We start from the raw sequence: 22,042 nt of genomic DNA, 5'->3' as shown, positions 1-22,042 counted from the left end.
TAAGGGTAATTTTTACCTTTTTACAGATGCTTAAACTGAAGCCCAGAGAAGTAGCATAACTGTCCAGAGGTCACACAGCCTGGATTCGAACCCAGGACTTCTAATAAAGCAGACAGGCTTCTTCTGGATGGGTCTTAAGGGGTGGGGAGAACTTTATCCCCAGCAGTGTCCTATAAAAGATTTTAAACATGCAGAAGAGTTGAAAGAATTTTGCAGTGAACACCCATCTACGTACCGGTCTTTGCGTGGGCATTGACTTTCATCTTTCTTGGGTAGATAGATACCCAGAAGTGAGATGGTTGGATCATATGCGAGGTGTATGTTTAGGTTTACCAAAAAAAAAATTTAAAAAAAAAATTTAAAAAAAAGATTGTCTTTTTCCAAAGTGATTGTCCCCTTTTAGAGTCTCTCCAGTAGTGCCGGAGAGCTCTGGTTTCCTCCCACCCTTACCGGCGTGTGATGTTGTCTGTCTTTTTAATTTTAGCCATTCTCGTAGTTGCATCATGGTATCTCATTGTGGCTTTAATTTGCATTCCCCCTACTGACTAATGATGTCAAGTAATCTTTCGCTGGCTTATTGGCCATTCAGATGTCTCTTTGGAGGTATTTTCAAATCTTTGGCCCGTTTTTAATGCGAGCTTGCTTGTTCTCCGTTTGATGTATGCTTTGCAAATATTTTTTCCCCGCCCGTGGTTTGTGTATTCCTTTTCTTCGTGAGGTGTTTTGATGGGCACAAGTTTAATTTGGTATGTTTAATTTATCCATCTTCCCTTTCATGGTTCTTGCTTTCTGGTCCAATCCACTAAATTTATGCCTGCCCATTGGAGACAATGTTGGTAACAGGGAACCTGAAGGAATCACATTGGGCATTGGAATTACAGGTGGATAGGGCAGCCTGAGCCTCAGGAGTGCCAAGTGGGGAAATGCAGGTTTTGCTGAGGGGATGGAGGGCAGCTCTTTGTGAGGAGTTTATTGGGATGGGGGAAGGCAGGGGCTCAGAAAGGGAGTGCCTTTAATATTAGGAGATTGGATTGGATCCTTTAGGCAGTGCGAGCCATTGAAGGTTTTAGAGCAGGAAGGGACGTGATCACAAAGGACTCATGGCATGGTCCCCATGATTCTGGAGCCTGGACGGAGTTTATCCTTGGTCATCCTGTCCTCAGGATGAAGCTGGGACTTCCAGGGAGCTGGGGGCAGGGAGCGGCCTTAGAGTCAACTCTGCCAGTCGTTCCAGCATCCTTATGGGGACACCCACCCTGCCCCCTCTGACCTCCCCTTGCCCCAACCCTCTAGCCCCAGCATCTGCCAGCACCCAGGCTTCCTTGAGGTTTCTCTGGGTCAGGTCGCTCAAAGGGCTTTGCTCTTTCCCAAATCTGCATCCTTGTTACAACTCAGCACGACCTGACACACTCTAGGTCACTCATTCACCTTGTGTGTCACCTGGCTTCTCTCCTAGAGGTGAGGTTTGTTGATTTGGTTTGGTTTGGTTTTTACTCTTGTTCTCTGCTCTGACCCAGTTCCTAGAACAACATCTGGAGCTCACAGGCCCTCGGAAAATATTCATAGTACAAGCGAATGGGAGATAGACCCCCTCCTTCCTCCCAGAGCCTGTTTGTTTGATCATGGCTTTGGTTCTAAGGAGAAGATGAGGACCTTTGTCCCCAAAGCCCAGTCCCCGCGTAGGACCACCCAGTAAGTGGAGGAAGCTTCGGGGCTACCACCTGCCCATTGCATAGATGAGAAAACAGACTCAGAGGGAAAGGACTCAGCACGGCCTCAGCCTAGATGGTGGCAGAGCGGAAGTGCGAGCTCTCACTCCCAGCTTCCATGAGAGCCCTAATGTGCCCCTGGGGGAGGCCCCTGGCCAAGTGAGGAGGTTTAAAGATGATCAGGAAGCCTTTGGTGCCAGAAGATAGTTTTGGGTTTCGAGGGTCAGAGGAAACTCACAGGCCCCAGGGTGCTTCTTTCCAGGGTAATTCCGGCCTCCAGCCTTTTCACTTCTTTCCCAGTGGAGATGCTGTGACCGGACTTCAGGGCCTGGGAAGAGGTTACATCAGCATCAGCTGGGCTGCCCTGGACTTGAACTCCAAATGTGGCTCACTAAGCCCCAGTTCCACAGCCTGTAGCCATCCATGGGGCTGCCTCACCGCCCCTCCCGGCCCCACGGTGCCTGCAGCTGCCTCAGACACTCCTGTTCGTCCTGGGCACACTTTTCAGTGTGGACCCAGAGGGGAAATGCACAAGCTTCCCTGTGCACACAGCATCCATGAGAGGGACAGCTTCTGGGAGGATGTGGGAGTGGGCACGTCAGGAAGGAATTTTGGCCGGGGCCCCGCCCTTGCCTTTGGGAAAAGCTGTTCCCTCCTCAGGACTTCTGGATCTTGCAGCCCTTGAACCCCCTCTCCCCCACCACCCCATTCCCCTCTTCTGTGCCTTTAGTGGGGCTCATCCTGACCCTCCCCAGAGCGGCCCCTTAGAGCAACCACTAGCCAGGGACGCAGGCAAAAGACAGGCACCAGCCACATCTTCCTACTTGTGTAACTACCCCCTCTGTCTGATGAAGGTTTTCACCCCTGCAGATACCCTGAGAGATATAGTTCCTTGGAGTCCCCTGTGTTTCCCTGAAGCTAGCCGGGGTTGGAATTAGCTGTTCCCGCCGCATGGTGTTCTGTTACATTTATCCCAATCTTCTGCTTCAGCTGGTTTCGTCTGTGTTGATCCAACCCGTTTTATTATAAGTACCCCAAGGTGCAGATCATGGTTTGTCTCTTTTTTTTTTTTTTTTTTTTAAAGATTTTATTTATTTATTTGACAGAGAGAGATCACAAGTAGGCAGAGAGGCAGGCAGAGAGAGAGAGGAGGAAGCAGGCTCCCCGCTGAGCAGAGAGCCCGATACGGGACTCGATCCCAGGACCCCGAGATCATGACCCGAGCCGAAGGCAGCGGCTTAACCCACTGAGCCACCCAGGCGCCCCTGTCTCTTTTTTTAATTCCCCAGAGGACTGGTGGCTTCATAGATGCCTAATGAATGGGCACAGTGGAATTGACTGTCGGTCTGTTACACTCCGCTGTCTGGGCTGGCTGCAGCAGGGCTGATCGTTTGATTCTGTTCTCAGTCCTGTTCCAGATGTTGGCAAAGAAGAGGGAGAGGAAGAGGAGGAGGAGGGTGGCATGGGGCCTCGTCCCCCGGTCACTCCGAAGAACTGCCTTCCCCGGAGGGGCATCAGTGTCCTGGAGAAGCTCATCAAGACCTGTCCTGTGTGGCTGCAGCTGGGTCTGGGCCAGGCAGAGGCCGCCAGGATCCTGCTCCAGGAGGCGGCTGGGGTGAGTTGAGGTCTCTTCACCTCGTGGCCAGTGGTGGGCAAGCACAGCTGCCTGTTTCTGCTTTCCTTTCTTGGGTTGGTCAGCTTTTCGACTGGGGTGTTTGTTTCCAGAACTGAGGAGCGAGAGACTGGTGGGACATCTGGTTCCTGCTTTGGAGAGCAGGTGTCCCCCCTCTGGAGAACAGGGGGCTGTGTGGCTGGCGGGGGCTGTCTGGGCACCAGGACCCCTGAGACGCAGGACTGGCACTTGGAGAAGTCAGCCAGGCATCCGGGAGGGGAGCTGGAGGCACCTGAGAGATCCTGTTTCACCCCCTTAGTTGATATAAGAGAACAGGGGCTATGTGACGCAGGCAAAAGCTTTTCTGGAGCCAGGCTCTGTGAGCTGAGCCAAGGGGCTTAGATTTTTCTGAGGCTCACTTTTCTCCCTTTGAAACGGGGCCATTCGTGAAGGTACTCTGGTCCTGTGAGCATCACAGGGGAAGATAGGTAGGTAGATAGTGAAACATGAGTCAGAACCCGTCAGGTGCCACCCACCCCACGCGCTTTCTCTTATGCACCACTTCCTTTTTAAAAAACATTTAATTTGTTTAATTGTAAAAGTGATAAACATGTGTAGTCACTGTAAAAAAAAAAAAAAAAAAAATCAAGCCGGACAGAAGTAAAGAGGCTTCTCGAAGTTTTTGCCACCTGTTCTCTGTCCCCTCACTGACTTCCCAAAAGTCTGTTTTCAGTTTTGTTTGTTATGGAAGTGAAATTCGCATCACAGAAGAGGAGCCGTTTTCAAGCACGCTATGTGTAGTCTGTTCACAGCGCTGTGTCAGCAGCATCTCTGTCTGCTTCCAACACATTTCATTGACCCGACATAAAGCCCTGGGCCTCCTCCCCACGCCCCGGCAGCTGTCCACTGCAGAAACCATGTTTGCTCAAAGCTCATGGTCTGTCTTCACGGGCGTTATCCGCAGGGTCCCCCAGTGACCTCAGCCAGGGTCCATCGTGCACTCTGTCCCGGGCACTCAGCGAAGGTGTGCACGTGAATCAGCACCGTGTGTGCTCACGGCAGCCCTCTGACTTGGGCATGACAATCAGACCCATTTTACAGAAAAGATAGCTGAGATGCCAAGAAGCTGTGTGACCTCCCTCAGGTGACTCAGCGAGCCAGTGCCTGAGCTGGAACTTGAACCCAGAACCCAGGCAGTCTGGCTACTCCTGGGCTATGTTGTACCTGCGTGGAATCCCTACCTTTCAGCCGCTGGGCGCTTCTGCTGGGCTCCCCTTCAGTGCGGTAGGTCGTGTTGCAAGAGTCCAGGCTCCCCTGTGGGGCTCAGTGGCTTGGTGGATTCATTCACCTTGGACTAGATAAAAATCTGTTGAGTAGCAGTTGTACCTAAAGATTGGAATTCCTGGGGTGCCTGGGTGGCTCAGTGGGTTAAGCTCTGCCTTCAGCTTGGGTCATGATCTCAGGGTCCTGGGATTGAGTCCCGCATCGGGCTCTCTGCTCAGCAGGGAGCCTGCTTCCTCCTCTCTCTCTGCCTGCCTCTCTGCCTACTTGTGATCTCTGTCAAATAAATAAATAAAATCTTAAAGAAAAAATAAAAAGATTGGAATTCCTGCAACTTATGTGGCTTCCAACAAAGTTCCAACCTCTCTTTGCCACAGAGGTCCCTCCCACAGGGAGTGGGGACCATGGAGGCTGGATAGCCCAGCAGAATCCTGCCAAGACCAAGGCAGGGGGCTGTCTCTTCTGGGTATGGTGCCCCCAGGCCAGGCCAGCCCCACTGCGGGCTGGGAGTCCGTGGATCCCTCTAGAAGGATGAGTAGGGAGGGGGCTCCAGGGGCTGGCAAGCTGATGGTCATCCTCAAGAAAACAAGATCCCTTGTTTCATCCCGCCCCACCAAAAGGTTTTCTATTTTGAACTCACTGAGGGCTTCGGAGCAAATGAAGAAACTGTATGGAAAATAAAATCAGGGACTCATGCCAGCGAGTGTCCCAGTCAATGTTCCCAGTGTGTCTAGTCCACCAGCGAATCACCCACTTCCCTGTGAGGTTCGGAGGGGGTTGGCTTCCCACCCTTCCTGGGAGGATGAGACTCAATGTAGACGCAAGTGCAAGGTTTTGATGCCAAGGGATGGCCATTTTCTGGGCATGGATGGACATGCAGATGGACAAGACAGTGAGGACCCATCATGGGAAAGGCAAGCGCCTCTTCAGGGCAGGGTGGGCCGGCCCTAAGTCCAGACTGCTTTGCCTCAAGGGTCAGCCCTATCTTCAAAAAGTGAAGAAAAGCCCAAATCATTTTCAAAAAGTTGAAGATAAGCCCAAATCAAAATAACAAGAGTGGTTCAACGTGAAGATTCCTTCTCGGTGCTGGGCCAGGTACTGACGTTAATGGCAAGTCCTGTGTGATGTCCTCTCCTCGCATCCTTGTGATAATCCTGGGAGGCCTCTGAACCTGTTATTATCCCCAATTTACAGATAAGGAAACTGAGGCTAAGAGGAGCGCCCTAGTTTGGGCTTCCCTAGAAGCAAACCCCAAGACAAGGATTTGAGTTCCAGTAGTTTATTTGGGAGGTGACCCCAGGAGGCTGGCAGGGGAAATAAGACAGGGAAGGGAGGCAGCTAATGAAAGGTGTGTGGTCGTGCACGTCACCACGGGCCGCAAGGGGAGCTGGATCCTGCCGGAGCATTCTGGGAACCAGTGTGGAACACACATCTTAAAGCCATCCCACCTGAGAACTAGAAAGCTGTTACTGTCCAACAACTCCTGAGAGCCCCACACCACTGTGGGGTGTGAAGATTTGTTGTGTTCCAGTACGTCCTCTCTGCCCTGAGGATGAGAAGATCTGACCATGGCCAGAAAGAGAAGCCAGGCTCTGGGGCGATGCGGGCAGACTTCCTGGAGGAGGCAGACTGTGAGCCAGGTCATGCAGGGTGGATGGGACGGACTGAGAGAGCAAATAGAAAGCTGCTCCAAGGCTGGGTCCTAACGTGACACCCGCATCCAGAGAGAGGCCTGCATCCGATCCCGGGACGGAGAGAGCGCCCACGGTTAAGATGGAAGGAAGCTGCCCTAAAGGGGGTCAGCCAGGCCCACACCCTGCTCCCACTCACTGCCCCGCCGAGGCCTCAGGGACAGGGCCAGCCCTGAGCCATCAGAATTGGACCAGGTGCACCTTCTCTTCCTTTCCCTGGCCCCTCCCTCTCTGCCCTTACCCGCCCCCACCCCCCTTCACATCTCTGTTTTCAAGCAGAGGCAAAGCCCAAAGTTCATGCTCTGGTAAGAACGTTGGCCAACTCTTACCCAGAGTTGGTCTTTGCACAGTCAGATCTATCCCCACCGTGATTTCCGTCAGGTGCTCCATGCTGTCAGTGTCCTCCTCTCCTCGAGGAGACAGCAGAGGCTCTGACAGGTTCACTCACTTGCCTGAGGCCACGTGACTAGTGAGAGCAGAGTCTGCGAGGTGTGACCTTCAGCGAGGGCCCTTGGCCAGGTAACTTCCTCCCACAGGAGGGTGGGAAACTGAGCCCGCAATGCTGTCCTCATTTTCAGAGCGGCAGACCACTCAGTCAGTTAAGTGTCTGCCTTCGGCTCAGGTCATGATCCCAGGGTCCAGGGATCGAGTCCCACCTCGGGCTCCCGGCTCAGCAGAGAGCCTGCTTCTCCCTCTGTACCTTCCTTTACACAGGTGCTTTATCCTTTTCTCTCTCTCTCTCTCTCCCCCAAGTAAATAAATAAAATCTTTTTTTTAAAAGTACTCTAAAAAAATGAAAACAAACAAACAAACAAAAAAACCTGCAGACACTACAGGTGGCCCCCAGGCTTTATGAGCTCCAAGGGTCTTCAGAGATCACCTGGATACCCGCCCCTCCAGAGGTGAACGGTCTGGAGACCAGGCTTCTGGCTCCACCAGGAGCTCCATGACCTTGACCATGTCCCACCCTCTCCACCCCTCCAGCCCTCCCCACCTACCTTCCCAGCAGTCTGAGTCTCTGATACGTATTGGGAACATACTGGCCCATTTTTGATTTGTGTGTATCCAGCAACAAGGCAGTCGAAAAGCCACTTCTATTCTTTCTATACCCAAATGATTTTTGTTGTGTGTTTTTTTTTTTTTTTAAGTTTAATGTTAGAAATTTTGGATTTACAGAAAAGTTCCAAAGAGAGTACAGGGAGTTCCCAGAGACTCCTCCCCCAGTTTAACAGCTGCTGTTAACATCAGACAGGAATAGAATACGCTTGTCACAATTAATGAAGTAATATTGATACATTCACATGCACTAAAGCCCCCAGCTTTTACCTAATGTCCTTTACCCATGGCAGCCTCTCAAGCAGGTCTCCGCCTTACATTGGGTCCTCGTGTCTCAGGCTCCTCTAGGCTGTGACGGTTTCTGAGACTTTCTTTGTGTTTTGATGGCCTTGACAGGTTTGAGGAATACAGGTATTTCAAAGGCATTTGGTAGGGAATCCCTCCGTCGGCATTCATCTGATGCTTAGACTAGGGTTATGAGTTTGCGGGCAGAAGACCCAGTAGATTGTCTTTGTCTTCACATCATGTCAGCAGAACCTACTATCAACGTGACTTAGCACTCACTGTTGGCATTGACCTGGATCACCTGGCCGAGGGGCTTGTCAGCTCTCGCCTCTGTAAAGTGATCCTTGCTCTCCCACCCCTTATGCTGTCCTCTTTGGAAGGAAGTCACTATGTGTGGCCCGTCCTCAGGCACTGGGGAGTCCTTGACTATCTACATAAATTATTTGGAGTTCTTCTGCACAAGAGATGTGTCTCTTCTCCATTTATTTATTTATTCCATCATTTACCTGTAGCAATATGGACTCATGGGTATTGCCTTTCTGCTTTGGGTTATAATCCAATACTACTTTAATGATTTTTTAAAAAGATTTTATTTATTTATTTGACAGACAGAGATCACAAGTAGGCAGAGAGGCAGGCAGAGAGAGGGGGAAGCAGGCTCCCTGCTGAGCAGAGAACCTGATTCAGGCCTTGATCCCACGACCCTGAGATCATGACCCGAACTGAAGGCAGAGGCTTAACCCACTGAGCCACCCTGGCACCCCAATGATTCTTTTGCTCAGATTGTTCCAGCTTTGGCCTGAGCTCCATCAGTTGGTTCCCATGTCCCTTTGACATACGGTCATCATTGCGCATGTGCATGTGTGTGTTTGCTGTGTGGAGCACTTCCTTCCTTTCTGACCCTGCACGCTCCAGGATTGTTTTGTGTATTTCTTGCCCACATCCTGGAATCAGCCATTTCTCCATGGGGCCCCCATTTCTTTCATTAGAGAATATTAGAAAGCAAGATCTGGGTGTTTTGTGTGTTTATTGCAACTGGAGTGCCATTGCTTGGAGGACAAAAGATAGTTTTTAATGAAAAAAATCTCTTGTGAGATTGCTTTTTGTAATGGGGGGTTAGCTCAAGAGTTAGAATAGCCTGTACGGTGATACAGACCAGCCTTGTAGGTGGTTCAAGGCACCTTCCCCAGGTGTGAGCCCAAGGAATGCCAAATCCATTCAAGATTAGTTTGGCAAAAGCATCCGTGGAGCCTCTCTCTTGCCCCTTCCAGATGCTGGGGCCAGGAAAGGAGCATGGTCAGCAGTTCCCGCAGGTCTCCTGTGCCATAAGCCCCCCTCTCTCATCTTTCCAACAGCCCTGCAGAACTGGGGGCAGGCTCCCTATTTTATAAGTGAGGAAAGTCAACTCTGGCAAGGAGCCTGCGTAAGGAGCCTGGTAAGGAGCCCACGTAATCGGCTGCTAAGTGCCGAAGTGTGATTTGAACCCATCAACTGACTGCCTTCAAAGGCTTGAAAAATGTCTCGGCCTCATTCCCAGATTTTTGTTTGTTTGTTTGTTTGGACTAGAGTTCAGGCAACAGCATGTTTTTAAAAACTCCGGAGGTGATTGAAAATCTCCCCTCCTTGCCGTGCTACCACTTCATTAGAAGTGATGGGAAGGGTGGGCCACATGTGTCCAGAGTGGGCCCTGGTCCCTGACCCACTGGACCACCGGCCTCCAGAGGCCCAGCTGCCCCTGAGCTTCTGGCCTCTTGGAAGAACCGGCCACTTCCAAGCCTGCTCTGATGGCCATGATTGGAAAGTTCCCCCCCAAAGCAGCTGGAAAATTGTCCTAAAATAACCAAAGTGGAAAAGCAGACCACTCTGGATTGTCTGGGCAAAAATGGATAAAAGTTAAAATCATTATGGTGTATTGGACTTTGGGTTTTTGTATATTTACTCGAAGAGGAGGAGGGGCCTGCAGAAGCTGTGTAATTCTCTCCCCAAGCATACTGTGTCCCAGCTGTTAGGGCAATCAGTTGGTCTTTCCCAAAACACGTCCTGGCTAAGGGTGGACGGGGCGAGGCTCCTGCAGCCGGCTGTTGCAGCCTCGTGGACTGCAGTCACTGCCCCGGCAAACTCAGTGCCAGCCTCTCGGGATCTGGGAAAGAACCCCCGGTGCCGATCTGGGAGAGTATCTTCTAGAAGAAAGGAGGCCTGGGACCCTGCAGCCCCCTGCCCTCACTAGACTGGAAAAGCCAGCTCAAGAGAGGGGAAATGACTTGCCAAAGGACATGGCAAACCAGGGGCAGAGCCAGGAGGGACCCCAAGTGTCCTGCCTTTCAGCCCGGTGCTCTGACCTCTTCCCCACAGTTGTTTGGCGGGTAGGGGCAGGAGAATCCCTAAAGAAAACTGGACCTCTAGAGTGGGCATGCCCCAGTCAGTCTGTGCAACTGGGGAAGAGGATTCTTTTGCTTTCTGAGAGTTCCTAATGCAGGGCTCTGAGGAAGCGGACAAAAGAGGGGGGAAAGAGGGAGCAGAAGGAGTGGGTTGACTCAGATGTCAGCTCAGCATGGCACCAGACTGCATTGTTCCCACAGAGGCGAGAGGCTGGGCAGGGACACAGGGGCACATCAAGGTTTGTTGGCGGCGTGGTTCATTGGGGGAGACTTTTGGGAGCAGTGGGGGAGGAAGGGAAATGACTGAACTGTCCCACTCATTATCATCCTGGATAGTCCACAGGCCAGTGTCCTGCAGGGGGACAGAAAAGGCCCTCACGGCTACACTTGTCATCTGGTCCCTCACTCCCCACCTTGAGCTCAACGATTTACTCTGTGCAGAGGCCTGAAGTCTAGGGCTGCTGATGAGGGTATCTGTCCTTGTCCTTTGTGCCCGGTGTCTCACCAGGCTTCCTTTCTGACTCATGGAGCGGTCCATGAACCCCTGAGGGTAGGAATGCTACCTTCCTGCAGGAGGGGGTTCTGTGCCATTTGTTCTCAGGACGGGAGGCAGGTGGAGGGGCACTGGGGAGGGGAGGCACCGCTGACCTAGGGCCTCGATCAGCTGGAGGGTGGGGTCCAGGGTTAGTTTAGCAGTCAAGTGATGTCCTTAGAACCCAGGGTCTTTTCACCTTTCTGTTTCCCATCTGCAGGGTGTTGGCTTTTGTCCTCCAGTTGTCGCTTCATGGTGACAAACTGGCAGCAGGAGCTCCAGCCATCTCACTCATTCAAAGGCAGGAGGTCACGGGCAAAAGGCTTTCTTCTCCAAGCCTCGGTCTTCTTTTCACAGAACAAATTGATTTTTAGATGACTTTTTGGTCACCCCTAACTGCAAGGAGGGGGCTGGAAAGGGGGTCAATGGCAAAAAGGAGCAGAATAGCCATGATTGGCTTTTGACCAGCTCCTCCTGAGGCAGGATACGTTGCACCCAGACCCAGATCAGAACTGGGGTCAGTTGTCGAGACAGGGAAAAGACTCGTTGTCGGAGAGCTAACGGATAGCGACTGTCCCTGGCAGAAACTGTTAATGATCCCATTTTCCATAGGAAGAAGCAGCTCCAGAGAGACCAGACAGCTCAGAGTAGCCAAGCTAAGGACTAAACTCAGAGCATCTGGCTCCAGAGCCTGTGGGCTGAAGTCGTACATGGAAGGGCCCCAAGGCCCACGGCCCTGAGTATTCCCCTTTCCCTCTCTTTTTGCTGTTCCTCCCCCCATACTTTTTTCATCTGTGCAATGGGTAGAACACTCCCAAGCCCAGAGTACTACAAAGTATCTGTCTAAAACCTGTAGCCTGATGCCTGGCTCAGAGCTCGCGCTCAGCTGACATTCAGTGAGTTGGTTGGGTTGGAGGAGGTGACCTGTAGTGGTCACACCACGGCCTGAAGGTCACTGGCCTTGCGTTCTTGTCCTCGTTCGGCCACTAACAACTGATGTGGCCTCAGGAGGCCTGTTTCATCTCTTGGTCTTGGTTCCTCTGGCTGGAGAGTGGGGAACTGCCTCCCTTCCCCAGTGCCCCTGGCTTTCAAACTGCCCCCTCCCCAATTCTCTGAGCTCTGGGAATCCCTCCATAGCACCTTCTAGAAGGAAGAGAGGAGTGCGTACCTAAACGATGGGGCCCATGTCCATATACCCGATGACTCTATCATTAGCTACTGTCACGTAACAAATCACTGACAACTTCAGTGGCTTAAAACAGTCGCCATTTGAGTTGCTTACGATTCTGTGGGTTTGCAGTTTGGGCTGGGTTCTGTGGAGCTGCTCTGTTGCTGGTCTCACCTGGGGTCAGCCATGCAGCCGCAGTCAGCCGGAGGCTCGGCTGGGGCTGGCTGGCCTGAGGTGGGCCCACTCGCTTGGCGGGCCCTTGGCGCCAGCAGCTGGCTGGCCACGTGACTCTGGCAGACTCACTCCGGGGGTCCTCACGTGACATCTGTGGTCCCAGAGGGTGAGCATGGAAGCTGACAGCCTAGCCTCAGAACCCCTCTTACAGCCTAGCCTCAGAACCCCACCGTGCCCTGTCTGCCACATTCATTTCGGTCAAAGCAAGTCCCAAGGCTACTCCTTCCAGATGTGGGGAATTTTGATGTGAGAAACTACAAGGAATTTGTGGCCATTTTTAATCTACCACATAGGAGAACATTCTGTGAGTCCCTTACTCCTATCTCTCCCTTTGGAAAAAGATACATAGTAATCATCTGGCTAATAATTATCAAAGGAGATGATGCCTCTAAAAATCTTAGCATGTGGGTTAGTGCTCGGTAAATGGGAGCAGTCTACTCTAATAATAAAAATTGTAAGTGCTTTTTATTAAGTGCACACTTGGTGTCAGGCATGTGATGTACCCAATCAACAGTTCTCAGAGCAACCTTGAAAGGTGGATATTATCATTCTCGTGCTCAGATGAAGAGATTGAGACCGAGAGAGCTAAAGGCGGCTTGTCCGTGGATCCATAGCTTGCATGTAGCAGAGCTGGGATTTTGGGTCCCCCAGCGTCTCTCGAAAGCTAGCCACAGCGGGTGGAAAGAGAAGCAAAGGGGGCTTGAAGAATTTGCACCTGGAACCCCCCAGGGTGTTGGAGCAAGAGCCCTGGGTGGCCGGTGCGGTCCTTCAGCCTGCTGTGTACTCACCTGCGGCCACCATCACCGATGAACCCCCTCTAACGGGATAAGCCAAGGCCAGCCCAAGGTGGAGCCCAGCAATTCCCCAGGACCTAGAAAGCCAGGGATCACTATGCATTTGTTCCTCACTTTGCTGCACAGCGACACTGTGTCTGGGGTGCTGTTTGTGGCTCTTTCCCAAAAGGGACCCGTGACTAGCTGAGCAGCTAATCCTCCCCAAAGGGTAGCACGGAACAGACTCTCTTGTTCCGAAGGCCCGTGGTCCAGGCAGACCTTCTCAGTTTCCCCCTCCCTTGTGGCCATCTAGGCAGGAACGGGCAGAAGTCTCCTCCGGCCTCCCTCCCCATCCTTCCCCACCCACTCACAGCCTCTGCCACCCCCACCCCACACCCCAGCTTCCCCCAGGGCCTTATCTTGGCTTTTCAGATAAGAGCCCCGGGACTTGGCCATGGTAGAAGGAAGTGCTGTGTGAGGCTTTGTGGCCGTGCAGAAAGGGTAGGTGTTGGGCATTAAGAACTGGGGACTGGTCAGAACCCAGCCTGGGGGACTTCCCGCCCCTGTCCATGCCCCTACCCCACAATGAGTCCGTGACACAGGAGAGCAATAAAGAAGCAAAGTACTCCCAGTGATACCTGGGTCTCTGTCCTGCTTCTGCGCTTCCCATTGGCATGGCACTGGGTCTGTGTGGCCTCTCTGTGCCCTGAGTCTTCCCTTGTCAAAGACAGATGGTCAGTACCTACCTCACCGTGAGGAGTGAATGAGGCCAAATGTAAGGAAGGAGCGTGGCCAGAGCGCAGGTGAGTGGGAGCCACTGTTCCAGCCTCCTGCTCCTCACCATCTGCTGAACCACTCTCCCAACACTCTCCCCAGTTCGCCACAGAGCCTGAGACTGGGAGACTGAAGACCAAAACCCAGCCGTGGGGGGAGGGGGGCAAACGGAGAATTAAGCCCTAGGGAGCATCTGTGGAGGTCCGATTATCCCATAACTGCGGGCTTTCCTGTGTAACCTCGATGACTTCCAACCTGGAGGGGCAGGGCTTTGGTTCGGTTCTGTTGCCTGCTGGGTGCTCTGGTGTCGTTCTCCCCTTTGACAGATGAGCACACTGAGGCTCAGGGACCACAGAATTACCCAGAGCCACCGAGCTCATAACTGGCTGCTCAGGGCCCTCTGGGAGCCCAAGAAAAATACAGATTGTGACAGATTGACCCTCCTTCCAGCCAGAAGTAATTGTCCAAGGGTTCCTATCTTCTTTCTTCCTCTCAGGGGCATTCGAGGGTGAAGCACAGGGCCAGTGTGTCACCAGCGAAGAAATCTAGAAATGAGTATGTGCTGGGTAAGAAAGAGCTAATTAGTTCACAGGGCAGGGTCAAGGAGGTCCCCATGCTTGGTCATCGCAGTCAACCGAGAGAGGGATCAGTGTGGGTCAAAATAGTCAAGGAAGAAGGCCAGGCCAGTAGAGTAAGAAAGAAATCTGTGTTGGACTGTGGCCCTGGCCCTTTGAGGATCTCTCTCTCTCTTTTTCCTCACTCTCTGACAAGGAGTCCATCCTTCTCATAGGCATGAGAAGGATGCTTTCTCATCTTCTGTTCTCCTCTGTTTTATTTTGAAAAAATAAAAATACTTAGTGGCATTTGCACTCACGGGTCGTGACCCACAGTTTGAAAAACCCAGGCCCTCCTTCCTGACACTCAAGGTCAGAGAGAGGCAGCTCTGCCCGTGCGTGGCCTCTGAATGAGGGACCCACCTGGGCAGGTGTCCCCAGGCATGGGCACTAAATTGTAAAGCGTGTGCTTTCCCTGCACAGAGAGAAACCCTCCCCAGTTCGGTTTCAGTTTGGGGCACCAGCCTCATCACCCACCCGGGCTCAGCATCAAGGGTCCAGGTTTGCACTGCCGGCCTTCCTGGGGGTGCCGCTGGCTCCAGCTCAGGCCTCCCTTCCCTGTTCCCAGAGTTCCGGGTGGGAGGCCCTGGGAAGCCCAGAGTTCACTCCTTCCGTATGCCCTATGCACACACACTCACTCACTCGTTGTGCTATGACAACAATTCTCGGACTCCAGCAGGGTGTCCCCCAATTCATCCCCATTTTGACACTACCCGGAGGCAGTGCAGGCCCCAGAAGTTAAAGGTCAGGGTCCTCAATAAGGCTGCCCTGACTTCAGGGGACAGACGGAAGGGGGGGTCTCCAGGCTCCCCACACTCACACTTCTAACCCAGCTGCAAACACAACCCCCTTTCAGGGTTGACAGTTTATAAGAATAACTCTGGGAACTTCCTGAAAGCACTATTTCTGCTGACCCTTTTATTCTAAAGGGCCCAACTCAAGAGCAGCCAGTGTCAGGGACAAAGAAGGGTGAGGTCTGCGGTGGGCAGGGACACACAGAACCCCCCAGACCCTCCCCGGGGGAATCCGGGCATATCTGCGTGTTCAACAACCAGGAAGCTCCTATGGCCTCCGCTGGATTTTATCTCCTAGACCCCACAGACTAACTTGGTGGCCCTCTCAGTCCCAGCTCCTCTCTGCACCAGAGGAGGTTTGAGATAGGGATGGCTTTTCTGTGGCCACCCCCTCCTTTGACACCAGGGGCCCACTGTGAGTCACCTGTTAGTGTGAACTCAAGTCTGATCAAAAGCAGTTCATTATGAATAATAAAAGACACTTATGGCTCAGGAAATTCCAAGGGTTTTTGAAGCTCTGTGCCAGGAACCAGGGACAAAGTCCAGATCTACTTTTATTAAATGGCACTCACCCACCCCACCCCCCACCCCCAGTGGAGACTTGCCCTGACATTTCTTCACACACTGCAGGTTCCCACCCGCCTTGAGGGGCAAAAGACAGCTTGACCTTGGACCTCAGAAGGAGAGGCCAGGTGACCGCTTTTCTTTGAAGGGCAGCCTGTTCCTGGGATCAGATCAGGTTCAGGGCAAAGCATCAGTTCAGGGATGCCTTTGTTCCAGGTAGGGCAAGGCTGCACAGGGGCGTCAGGTGGCCTCCCTTTGTGCAGGGGCGACTAGAGGCGAGCTGACCTCCAGCTGGGCCCCTAGGGAGGACCACCTTCCAGGATGGGGCACATTTGCAGGCAGCAACCCACCTGCATTTCTAACCCCAGAAGCCTCCCTCCCATCACCGCCCCCCCCATCCACTCCAGGTTCTTATGCTCTCTCCATCCTGCCCTGCTCCAGGAGAGGTGCTATAAACTTTCAGCCACAGTCCAGTGACTCGTGGGCTCATGGTGTCACTGCTCCCAAAGGAACACAGTCTCTCTGGGTCAGGTCCAGGGGTACAAGGGTGGTAGAGTGCCTAGGATCCGAGGGGAAGGACCTGAGCTCAAATCCCAGCTTTAGTACTTATGATCCTAGTAGTCTTGGGCATGGCTTGCCTCTCTTTACCTCAGTTTCCCCATCTATAAAATGGGGATAATAATACCACCCCCCCCATAGCTTTAATAAAAGAACTAAGTGAGATCATGGAATCTAATCACCTGGGATTAAGGCTCGAGGCAGACTAGGCAGGCAGTGTGTGTCAGCTGCTGCTAATCAATAATATTATGTTATATTAACAATTACAATAACATAGCAACAGGATAATAACAGTCACCAATAACAAGGGCAGAAAATCTGGAGCATCACAAAGCGGGTGGAGGACAGTGTGCCTTAGTGGGGAAAGGGAAGAAGCACCATCTTAGAGGTTCTCCAGAGCCTCTCACAGCTGGGGCCATGTCCGTGCGGATGACCCCGGGGCTCCCCAGCCTTCATCCCTCGGCACCTTTGGCCAGACTCCCAGTTTCCTGGGCTCCAGCCTAGGCACTTGGGGCCTGGGTGAGAGAGGCTTAGGGCCCAGGGTGGGGATGACAATGAGGAGAGCATTCATGCTGGGCTGTGAGTTCAAAATCAACATGACTCCCTGTGCCCTAGAGCTTTTCTGAGTGTGGGTGCAGGACCGCTGCCCTTATCAGAATCCCCCGATTCTGGGCCCCAGTGCTGGGGCACGGGAACCCACATGTGTAACACTCCCGCTGAACTCTGCACCTACAACACAGAGTTCTTTGGGAAGCATTGATTTAGTTGGATCCCCTCTGTGGGCGTCCGAGAAATGGACTCGAGAGCCAGGGGACCCGGGCCAGATGACACTTGGCTCTGAGGGCAGAATCCCCAGTTCTCTAAGGGGTGCTTGACTCCCCCACCCTGCCTCCTTGTTTCTGGAACATTCTGGATGACTTCTATCCCACTGTTGTCCTCCTGACCGTCACCCAAATCTTTGCTTCATGGAGCTCCCCCCCTTCTTCCATTGCAGACGTTCCTAGTCCGTCGGGACAGCAGCTTGAAGCACTTGGTGCTCTGTGTCCACTTCCCTTCCCTGAACGAGGGCTCGTCCGAGGTGCTCGAATACACCGTTAAAGAAGAAAAATCGAGTAAGTACCTGCCTTCCTGTGCTGGTCCCGACCACCCAGCAAGACAGCAGAAGATGCTACCCACATAACCACAGACCCCCACCACCCACACCCCCAGCAGGCCAGACGGCTTTAAAATTAGAAGAGGGGGGAAGCTTTCAGGCCCCGGAAGTTATTTGGCCCGGTTTGTTGTGGACTCACTTTATGGCTCAAGTCAGCACGCGGTTCTGCGCACGCGTGTCACGGCATGGTGGCTTTGCTTCCTCGTGTACTTTCTTCATCTCAGCTTAGGCTGGAGAAAAGGAAGAAAAGGAGAGGAACTGTCTGGGCCGCGGTCCTAGAGACAGCTCAGCACACACACAAACCAGGATTTCAGACGAGTCACTCAGCCTCCCTACGCCTGTTTTCTCATCCGTCAAATGCACATGATAGTCACTGTCTTGCCTGAGTCCCAGGGCCTTTGTGAGGGTCCAATGGGCACATACTTTGGAAGCCAGAAATCCCGTGTGTGCACAGTGCTGCCACAAGCAGGCCATTCCCAGTGGGAAAATGTTTTGGGGGCCTTTGATCAGGGGCAGGTTTGTATGGATACACAGTGAAAGGGTCCAGGCCTCTTATGGGTGTTTTAAGTATTAAGCTCCAAAAGCCTAGAAGTTAGAAGAATCTCTAGAACATTCCAGGCACCAGCTTAGGTCCTCTTATAAATCTGTGTGGCTGTGGGAACCTTTTTATCTTTAGTTAGAAGCAGAGTGAAAAGAGTTAAAGACAATAAAATACATATTAAGTATCTCATAAATATTATATATCCATATAACATACATATGATAAATACTTTAGAGACATTTGTTAAATATTTTGGACTAGTTGTTTCTCATGAAGCACTTGGCCCAGCCCCGGGAGGATACACAGTTGAGAAAGCCCCCGCCTCAAGGATCTCCCAGTCTAGCAGGGATGGGGAACGTGATGGGGTGGAAGAGACATGGATGTCACTACTTGCTGTGCGGTGTGACAAGTGTGACTACAGAAGGACCCCTGGCTCAGGGACATGGGATGCCAGCCACCGTGGGAAGGATTCCAGGAGGGCCTCAAAGAGGAGAGAATGCAGGCTGGGTCCCGCAGGGTGACCAGCGGGTGTTTGTTCAGTGAAAAGCAAATCTTCCAGCTCCAGAGGCGGATGAGAAAGTGAAAGCAGAAACAGGTTGATTTTCTTGCTATAAGGGCCCTTTCCATAGAGACCCGGATTCACTGTGTGTTCAGCACAGGGTTATTGAGTGTCTCCCCTATGTCAGGAGCTGCTCTACCGTTGGGGACACAGCAGGGGGTGAAACACAGCCCTTGCCCTTCTGAGCCCACATTCAGGTTGAAGGAGGAGACAGTAAACAAGTAACCATACAGGGTGACCTTGAGCTGAAGAGTCACGCTGTGCAGAACATGGAAGCAGGAAGATTAGCTAGTTGCCACAATAACAAAAAGTGTCATGACTTAAGTCCAGAAGAGCCTAGTGTCCTGCTCCTGGGCAAGATTCCTCATCAGTAGGGAGGACTTTTTCAGGATCCCCTGAGGAAGGCTCTGTGGCTAGAGCAGGTGGACTCCCCTAGTTCGTAGGGTGGACTCCAGCCAATAGGAAGCAGGAAGCTTGTGGGCGGGTCTTACCGAGATCTTATCCAGGAAGTACATGTGTCACCTAGGCTTGTATTCCACTGGCTAGAACTCGGTCATTTGACCACACCCAGCTGCAAGGGAGCCTGGGAAATGTGGTCCAGGCTTGTGTGCAGGGACAAGGAGAGGACTTGGATCCTGGTGAGCTGTTAGGACTCTGTAAGGGGTAGAGTGTGTGAGGTTGTTACTTTAGACAGCAAATCCCAGTGACCCCTGTCCTGCAGTGTCCTTCAGGGAAGAAAGTATAAGGATCTCAAAGAGGAAGAAGGGTCATAGTTTTCCCAAACCAATACACAGCACCCTCTAATGACTGCGGAGGGGTGAGGTTGTTGGGGGCACCTATGGCTCTCCAAGAACATGGGCCTTTTCTCAGATGTTCTCAGCAGCTGCCTGGGGATGCACAGACCCCCAGGTGTAAGTTTGGCCATCAGCCGGGTTCAAAGACCTGCCTCCCAGGCCCTAGTTACCTACAGTCCTTTTAGAACCCAAGGGCCAGTCATGCGCTTGAATTTCAGCCCCAGCCTCTGGCATGTAGCTGAAGGTGGGCAGTGGTGATGTGCTGCACGCATCCACAGGTGTTCTCGAAGTGCGAGGAGGGAGCTTCATTCAAGGGCAGGCTGGTAGGGGAGGCTTCTCGGAGGAAAAAGGAATCAAGCTGGACTGGCGGAATGTCTGGAAGATGCAATTTTCTCCTTTCCCCGCTCTTCTTTCCCACTTCCCTGCCCTAGACTCCAGGGTAATCATTTGTAAGTCTTTCCAACTCACATACAACCCCTGGCCTTTTGGGACTTGGTGAGAAAGGATGCACAGGTCCTATCCAGTGGACCCAGAATGCCCCGTTTGGTGGCAGTGTTTCATTTCCAATTAGGAGCCCGGGAGACCAACCAGGGCACCCGGTCATAGAGGCAGGTTACATCCCGGTGCATATCTTCCTCCCGGAACCATGTGGTAGAATCTCATTTCCCACTTTTAAATATTTGTTTGTTTCTTTATATTTTAAAGATTTCTACTTATTTATTTGAGAGAGGAAGCACAAGCTGGGTGAGGGGCAAAGGGAGAGAAGCAGACTCCCCGCTGAGCAGGGAGCCCCAGGTGTGGCACAATCCCAGGACCCTGAGATCATGACCTGAGCTGAAGGCAGACACTTAACCCACTGAGCCACCCAGGCGCCCCTCCCAGTCTTAAACTTTGAAACATTTCAGTGCTCAACTTGCTGAAAAGACCATCAAAACAAACCAACATCCCTTCATGGAGTGCAACTCTTCTAATCATGATTCACGTCCATTCACTGTGACTACCAGATGCCATCTATAAGTTTGTATGTATCTTTATATTATTCCACTGCTCCCCAAACCTCAGACCCCTGAACCCAGGCAACATCAAGAAAGTACCAGGTAATAACGTTTCTTTGCCTCAGTGATTCACTGCTCTGACCTTTTTGTTCTCTCTTCCTCATTCCGAACCTGCCTCCTTAACATGGTGACTGAGCACAGACTATGGAAGCCACATGGCTGGCCTCAGCTCTGCCTTTTCCTACCTCTCCAGGCCTTGCTTAACTTCTCCAGGCCTCTGTGATAGGGAGAGTAATGGTGTCTCTCCCTTAGGATGCTTGAAGGGGTTAGTGTATCTAAATTACGCTGGATAGGGACACCTGCATGGCTCAGTCAGTGAAGCGTCTGCCTTCAGCTCAGGTCATGATCCCGGGGTCCTGGAATGAGCCCTGCGTCGGGCTCCCTGCTCAGTTGGGAGTCTGCTTCTCCTTTTCCTTCGGCTGCCACCCCCTGCTCGTGCCCTTGCTCTCACTCTCTCTCTCTCTATCTCAAAAAAATAAATAAAATCTTTTTTAAAAAGTGACGTACTTAGGACAGTACCTGGAGCACAACGGAGGGTTATAATCGTGTTTGTTTATTATTATTATTCTTACTATTACTATTATTTTAACTATTATTAATCCTTCTGCAAGATGAAGCCAAAGGGAAGAGTAGAATGAGCCCACACAGAGGGTTCCAGGCTCTGGGTAAATCCCATCCGCCGTGTGCGCCTGATTTGTAATCCCTTATGGGAGGAGGGAGTCGCCGGTCTTCGGAGTCCCCCTGTGGCTGTGGTGGCCACAGTGGGGTCAGCCTGAGAGGAAGTGGGCAAGGGGAGGGCCCCGGCCTGGAAGTGGGGCCTTTCGTTGGGATTCCCCACACACAGGCGAAGGAGAGAAACGAGGGGATCCCCCACGGGTAGTCAGCCTCATCTATGGCCCCGATCTGTTTGCTTTCAGCAAGAACAGCTCACTTCAGCCTCCTCTGTGCTTCTGTGTGCTTAGATGGTTCTCTGGTTCCTTGTTAAGAGTTTCAAAACACCAAATCGCTAGGTCGGGCGGGTGATGTTGTGGGGACCCAAAGCCCTGAACTGTACGGCTGCCCTCTGTTCAAACTGGGGACTGCAGGGCCGACAGCTACCCCTTTGAATGAGTGTCACCGGCTGCTACATCGTCCGCCCTCCTCTTGCTGCACGGAGGGGAGAGGAAGGCCTTGCAGGGTCTGGGTGGCCACTTAGCTTCACAGGGACCTAAAGAGGCCCTGGGGCAGGGGACCCAGGGGACAAAGGAGCAGGACGCAGGATGGATGGTGGCTAGGCCAGCTGCCCCTTTATGGCCAAAGTTAACTCCCCAGCACAGGGACGCAAGCTACTTTTTCATTCATCTGCACCCTTGAAGATGGTGACATTGACATATTCACGTCGTGGGTTTTTTTTCTGCTGGCTGCTAAAAAAGGAGAGAAAGAAAACCAGTTGTCCCCATCTCCAGAAGGGGAACCATCAGACAGTGACACCCAGTGTGGTCTGGCCCCTACGGAAAGCAGCTGCCTGGCTCTCGGCCCCACTGTCTTCCCTGACTATTCCCTACCACCCTGGCTGAGCTGCAGGCTTTAGAAAAGCCAGCCTGGGGACACCTGGGTGGCTCAGTTGGTTAAGCAGCTGTCTTCAGCTCAGGTCATGATCCCAGCATCCTGGGATCAAGTCCCACATCGGGCTCCTTGCTCAGCCGGGAGCCTGCTTCTCCCTCTGCCTCTGCTGCCACTTGGCCTGCCTGTGCTCGCTCTCTCTCTCTCTTTCTCTCTCTGGCAAATAAATAAATAAAATCTTTAAAAAAAAAAAAAAAAGAAAAAAGAAAGAAAGAAAGAAAGAAAAAGAAAGGCCAGCCTGCCGAGCTCAGTTAGGCTCTCTTCTTGCCCTGAGCACCTTCCCCAGTCTGAGGTCTGTGGTTTTAGGCCAGGCAG

At 52.3% G+C, this 22,042-nt stretch overlaps 1 protein-coding gene across 2 annotated transcripts in view; it reads left to right on the top strand.

Annotated features, from left to right (window-relative positions):
- The window catches only part of RIN3 (Ras and Rab interactor 3), a 114,016-nt gene that overhangs the window by 33,218 nt on the left and 58,756 nt on the right, over positions 1-22,042 (top strand). For both annotated transcript variants that reach the window (XM_032344623.1, XM_032344622.1), the window contains exons 2-3: positions 3,117-3,324; positions 17,018-17,135. In XM_032344623.1, the coding sequence (XP_032200514.1) occupies positions 3,117-3,324; positions 17,018-17,135 (326 nt within the window). The remainder of the gene's footprint in view (positions 1-3,116; positions 3,325-17,017; positions 17,136-22,042) is intronic.

This window comes from Mustela erminea, chromosome 5 (assembly GCF_009829155.1).
Source record: "Mustela erminea isolate mMusErm1 chromosome 5, mMusErm1.Pri, whole genome shotgun sequence".
Taxonomy (NCBI): Eukaryota; Metazoa; Chordata; class Mammalia; order Carnivora; family Mustelidae; genus Mustela; species Mustela erminea.
The sequence above is the reverse complement of the archived record's forward strand: the minus strand, read 5'-3'. Positions and strand labels throughout refer to the sequence as shown.